Source organism: Priapulus caudatus, unplaced genomic scaffold, assembly GCF_000485595.1.
Source record: "Priapulus caudatus unplaced genomic scaffold, Priapulus_caudatus-5.0.1 Scaffold1884, whole genome shotgun sequence".
NCBI lineage: Eukaryota > Metazoa > Priapulida > Priapulimorpha > Priapulimorphida > Priapulidae > Priapulus > Priapulus caudatus.
Genome location: NW_014578945.1, coordinates 23,679 through 30,528, shown reverse-complemented (window position 1 = coordinate 30,528; position 6,850 = coordinate 23,679). Strand labels below are relative to the sequence as shown.

The window sequence follows — 6,850 nt, the reverse complement described above, 5'->3', positions numbered from 1 at the left end:
CGGGAGGGGGGAAAGGCGAGAGGAAGGAGGAAGGGGGGAAGGAAAGGGGAAGGTGAAGGGAGGGAGGGGGAGGAGGAAGGGGAGGACGAAGGATGGAGGGGGAGAAAAAGGAGGGAAAAAGGCGGGGCAAAAAAAAGGGAGGGAGGAAAAACACGCGAGAGAGAAAGGTGAGGAGGTGAGGAAAAGGGGGGAGGCGGAGGGAGAGAAAAGAGAATGGGGAGGAGGAGAGGGAAAAGGAGGAAGAAAAACAGGGGAGAGGAAGGAGATAGGAAGAGAAGACGGAAGGGGCAGGAGGAAAGGCGCAGGGCGGGAGGGAAGAGGAGGCGGAGAGGAGGAGGAGAGGTGAGGGAGAAGGAGGAGGAGGGAGGCGGAGGAGGAGGAGGACAAGGGGAGGAGGAAGGGAGGAGCGGAAGGAGGAGAGGAGAGGGGAAGGGAGGCGGAGGAAGGAGGCAGGAGAGGGGGAAGGAGAACCGCCAGGACTTAACAGAAGAATTGTTTTATTAATTGCGTTTAAAATCCCCTCCGTTGTCGTTTAAAGGTGCGCGATGACGCGCTCAATTGAGCTCGATAACGGTTATCGGTGTTTAATTGATGGGGCGGAAATGTCGACGTGGCAGTTTATATAACTGCCACGCGTAATGCTCCTGTCGTATTTCCTGTTGTATAGGCGGATTTTTCTCACTAGCGCAATCGTTGTCCGTTGTTTCGTCTTGGGTGGCCATGTTGTTGACTGTTGTTGTTGTTGTTGTTGTTGTTTGTTGTTGTTGTTGTTTTTTGATTGCTGTCGCTGCTAGGCTGGTTGTTTTGCCAGTCATCGGTTGTTGTCGCTAGCCGAGGTCGTTGTTTTTGTTCGTCGATCAGTTTGGTTGTTGTTCTTGTCGTCGCTTGATGTCGTTGTCGTTGTGTTTTGGCGTAGTGTACCGACGTGACCGCACTACTACTGGCTGCTCTACTACTTACACTACACTACTATACACAACTACTATACTACTACTTTACTACTACTACTAGACTATACTACTACGAACTACGACATTGACTAGCTACTACTCTGCTACTACTACTGCTAACTGACTACTGACTACTACTACTACTACTACTGACTACTACTATTACTGCTGCTACTACTACTACTACTACTACTGACTACACTAACTATACTACTGCTGCATGTACTACTACTACTTAGCTACTACGTAACTGCTGCTGTGCACACTATATTCTACTACTACTACTAGCTACTACTACTACTACTGACTAACTACTACTACTGACTATTCACTAAGCTACTACTATAGCTAACTACTATTACTGTACTAACCTACTACTACTAACTACTAACTACTGCTACTACTACTATAACTACTAACTAGCTACGTGCTGCTACTTAAAGCTACTACATACTGACTCTACTGACTACTACTACTGATTATTATTATTATTATTATTTTATTATTAATTATTATTATTATTAATATTATTATTATTAAGATGGTTATAATATGCGTGATGTCATGCGATATTTTGCAAAACCATGGCTACGGTATTCAAACGGATTTCTAACCAATAGCATAGCCTTATCTCTCGCGCTAGCCTGTGAAAGCGGAGGACGCTGCTGCCATGCCTGGCAAGTTGTTGACGTACTGAATAGTTCCGGGAGTAATCGGTGATTGCGGCGATGACAAACGACGTGTGTGACGTCAATCGGCGCAGTACGACATTTTGGCGTGACCAACGCGCATGATCTTATGGCCGCGGCCGAATATGCAGCGTACATTCCTAGAATAGCGTACACGTCGCGGTTACATATATATATATATTGCTGTATCGCAGAATAATGAGTTGCACAGCAGGAGCCGCATGGCCCCCATCGTGACAGATGCGCTATTTAAACATCGACGGACGTAATTGGTACATAATTGTGTTCGTAGACAGACGAAACATTCAAAGCAGCAGATGATCTCGTTCTATGTAATGATCACGTTTCGAACGCTGGCGTCGTCTATGGAATCTCGATGGATAGTTTTGCCTTATGAATGCGTCTACATTAATCTACATGGTCGTCCATAATGGCTCTTGTAAGGAAACGGATGAGAACTGTCTCGTAATCTCGTATCTCTGTCTCATAATCGCTGACCCCTGCCTCAACATTACTTATCCCTATATTAATTATCCTTGCTGACCCCTGTCTCATCATAGCTAATCCCTGCTTCATAATCGCCGACCCCTGTCTTATCGTCGCTGACCCCTGTGTCATTATCGCTGACCCCTGCCTCGTCATTACTGACCCCTGTAGTATTATCGCTGACGCCCATGCTCATCATAGCTGAATCCCTGCCTCATAACGCCCGACGCCCGCCACATCAATAACAGTGAGTGTACGTGCGTGTACGTGCGTGTACGTGCGTGTATCTCCGTGTAGCCGCGTGTACGTGCGTGTACCCGCGTGTACGTGCGTGTATCTCCGTGTACCCGCGTGTACGTGCGTGTATCTGCGTGTATCTGCGTGTACCCGCGTGTACGTGCGTGTACCCGCGTGTATCTGCGTGTACGTGCATGTACCTTCGTGTACGTGCGTGTACGTGCGTGTACGTGCGTGTACCCGCGTGCACGTGCGTGTACCCGCGTGTACGTGCGTGTATCTCCGTGTTCCCGCGTGTATGTGCGTGTATCTGCGTGTACCCGCGTGCACGTGCGTGTACCCGCGTGTACCTGCGTATAAGTGCGTGCACACGCAAGTACGCGCACGTACACGCAGGTACACGCACGTACACGGAGATACACGCACGTACACGCGGGTGTAAAAAAGTAGGTTGGGAAAACATTTTATTTTCTTGAAATATTTTATTTACGAACCATGTCCGGCACAACGCACATCCTTCAAATATGAATTGGACAGTTCCTGCTTCAAAATTTATTTTTTTATTTTTTTTATTTCTCACATTTTTGTTTGACTTTAAAGAAAATTGACAATAAAATGTTTAGGGTCGCTGGGAATAAATAGAAACACCTATATTTTGTTTTGGCCTTATGTAACGCTAATATAACGTTGTTGTATGGGATCCTGACAACGTTAAAATAACGTTAGTGGACGTGTACACAATAACGTGATTATAACGTGATTTTCTACTCAAACGTGGCAGAACAGGTAAATATGATCTCAAATATATGACTGGCACGTGTAGCGTATAGCGCGACGCTACGTGAGGGGAAAAGGTAGGAGAGTAACGAGGAATGAATAGCCAAAGGCGAAGACCAGAATTAAGGGGACAAAACATGTCTGTATTGTATCAGATAGCAGCAGACCGGCTGAACCTCGATCGCCTGCAGAATGTCCTCGAGCTTGAATTAGGGATAATCCATAATTGATAATTGCGCTTCGATTAGAGATAATCCCTAATGCAAGGCAAGGTTGCTGCTGTCATGGCGGACGATGGTCGCAAACGTAAGAAAAAGCAGACTTGTTGGCAAGCGCTTTATATAAAGGCAAATGTAGAAAGAAGCCAAAGAGAAGTTTTATCGAATTCAAACGTGATCCCATTACTGGACGACGAATTTGCCACACGCCATATCGCCCCAGCAGCTCAAGCGCCGCTACCGCTTCGACTTCGGCTTACATGTCTGCTTTTTTTGACATTTGCGACCGTAGTCCTGAGCGTATAGGTGTGCGCTGGGATACAGATTCTTTCCGCAGCGCGCCAACGCCCTATTTATCCTTCTCTTCCCGCTCTTATACCGCGCGCATGCGTCCTGGTCTTCTCTTTGTTTCCAGCGGTATGTCTTCGGCAGGCGCGTGTCATCGTCACCCTCATAGATCGCGGTGTTCAATAATCCTATATGCTTGGTCGTGAATAATCGAGTATGCCCTGTTCTCAATGGGTTTCGATCATGCGTCGGCATGCAATTTCAGCCCGTCATACAATGTCCACTACATACATAATGGTCATGCATGCTGATATTTCTCTATGGATGTTGACGAGCGGCATTACTCGCGCTACATTGCTTCTCGCCCGCACATAGTTTCATTAACATGTCCCAATGAGTGTCCCATTGACAATATAGTCTGAATGTAATATTGGTCGCTACACACGTACATGCAGGTAAAACTACTTCAGTTAAAGATCATCAACATGTATTAATACTCCCACAACTACTACCTTAGGTAAAATTATCATAGCCAAATACTATAGATGGCTGGGATTGAACACTACTAGTTATACTTACTACCAATACGTAAATAATAATAATAAATGTAAACCTGTATTACTACTGTAATATTCCACTAAATAACAAAACTAATAATAAATAGAACATTACGTATCGCAACTACACTTACAACATACTTATACGGATAAATACTACTACTGTTAACTATATTGCCATTGCTAATCCTACACTACCAAACACACTACTGTCGATAATATCATTCAAGAGTAGATAATGTATCTAACTAGTAGATAATATATAATATACTCTTGGTAATATATAGGGGAACCCGGGGCAAAGTGGACCGAAGAAATTTGGTTGGCCAAAACGCTGTGAAAGAGCGAGACAAAGTGAAATGTTTGGCTCTAATCCTTTGGCTTAGGACAAGCACTAACAGGCGGTACAAACAAAGTTAATCTGAAAAACGACTTTATTGAAATATACAAAATTATAAAAGTTATAAACATTTCATTTTGCCCCAGACTCCCGGGGCAAAGTGAAACCTGTTATGGGGCAAGGTGGAATGTCATTTTACTCCATGTATATTGTGTCAAAAATGTTGCGTCCTCTTTCAGTGTCCAACTCTGAACATCAAATCTATAGTTGCGTACCATTTTGCCTAAAATATGAAAGAAAAATGCCATTATAGGACGCTTATACAATATGTAAGTCTAGGGAAGACACAATTAGGCCAATGTTACCGAGTTAGGTGTTAAAATGATGCAAATTAAGACAGGCATACCTGCTACTGAGAGTACTAATTAAGATCATAATAAATAATCTGATAATAATGAAATACATCTAGGCCTATCAAATATGGCCGGGGCAAAGTGGAACCCTGTTCCACTTTGCCCCATCCACATTGCCCCGAACACATGATAGTTTCTATACATGTGGCGTTACGCTGTGCAGACAACTACGCAAAGAATGTCATCATGCATATGGCACACATAGGCCTTATTTTCAACAAAATAGCCTAGATAAGAATTCCACAAGATCACAGTGATTTAGCAGATGATTCATTTCTAAAAAACATTCGTTTAAACACATAAAAAACAGACTTTTGTCCAAAAAAATGTACATACCTGATTCATGCAAATGGCTGGCGTCCATCAAAAACGATGCATCATCAACTCAATGAGCTACCTGCCTTAAGGAGCTAGCCTTAAGGAGGGCTTATGTAGCTCCTTGCATCAACTGAGCTTCTAATGAAAACAGTCACAGATAGATGGCAGCATCAACATAGACCTGCTGAGACAGTTCCACTTTGCCCCGGGTTCCGCTTTTCCCCGGGTTCCCCCATGTGCTTATAAGTTCTATTCTACCACGTGTAACACTGCCGCGGGCTTTAAAGCATGTTTTTTGAACATAATTTCCAACCAGTCTCGTGTTTTCCCAACTTTTACGATACTTGCTGTTATTGCCTGAGTAACAGCAACTGTCTAGAGTTAGATTATCGATAAAATGTCTTAGATAAATATACTTACTTAGACCACCACAAGTCAAAACTAGTCGTTCATTGCTAACTTACTGAGCATTTCTTAACCATAACCTTGTTTTAAAATGGCATCCAATAACACACATATTGAAACAACATGGGATAGCTCAGTGGAGCGGTGCCCCGTAGAGGCCAGGCCTCTTCTTCACACATTTCCTTAGATAAATCTAATATGTCTTATGATTTAGCTACGCCGCTGACGTCATCGTTTCGTTCGTATGTACGCCGCTGACGTCATCGTTTCTTGTGTACTTTCAGATTCGATTCCGTTCTCCGGCACGGGTGCCTTTCTGCTCGCCGACTTCGCGGCTGCTGATGGCGGAACCTCAATGCCACTCATTAAACTCCTCCTCGGTACGACGGTGGGGATTATAGCCAGCTATTCATGCGACCACGACCCCCTCATCCCTCCCCCTGACTCACGCTCCTGCACCTCAGTCGCAGCGTGCGCACACATGCACACGCTGTGGCCCCGACTTTGCCCCTGCTCAACTTTGCCCTTTTATGTTCAGCGCCCCCGAGTTTGCAATCATGTACGTATACGACAGCATGACAGACAAACCGAGCTCCCTCCCCCACGACACCCCGACCCCCCCCCACCGTGCCATGCACACACACACACACACACCGTTAATCTCCTAGGGCGATATTATGCTACTAAGCCGCTTATAGATTCCCAGTTCTCTCTCTACTCAGCAACGTATATCTTCCACTCACACGAGCACGAGCTACAGTCGGCAGTGTCATCATATAGACTATAGTCTATGGGTAGAGGAGAGCAGGGAAGGATAGACTATAGTCTATATTATCATACTCCTGGCGATATTATGCTTCAAAGCCGTATAGATGCTCGGTTCTCTTGTCCACGTTCTTTTGTCCAGTATATCTCCCGCAGTCGTATCTGCGTCCGACGCACTGGACCGAGAGCGAGCGCGAGATGCAATGAAGGATCTAGCAAATGCGTCTAGCTGTTGTATTATGGTCGCCGTGTTTGTCCCCCCGGTCGTGTAATCCACGGGTTATCTGTGAGTGTATTAGTGAGTAGGGGGGTGACGAGGAGGAGGAGGAGGAGGAGGAGGAGGAGGTGGAGGAGGGGGATGACGAGGAAGAGGAGGAGGAGGAGGAAGAGGAGGAGGTGGAGGAGGA

The 6,850-nt window shown here is 45.3% G+C and overlaps 1 protein-coding gene across 1 annotated transcript in view; it reads left to right on the top strand.

Moving 5' to 3' along the window:
- The window catches only part of LOC106817830 (salicylate carboxymethyltransferase-like), a 19,144-nt gene that overhangs the window by 7,262 nt on the left and 5,032 nt on the right, over nucleotides 1-6,850 (top strand). The window contains exon 2 of the mRNA XM_014822534.1: nucleotides 5,963-6,058. Within this exon, the coding sequence (XP_014678020.1) occupies nucleotides 5,963-6,058 (96 nt within the window). The remainder of the gene's footprint in view (nucleotides 1-5,962; nucleotides 6,059-6,850) is intronic.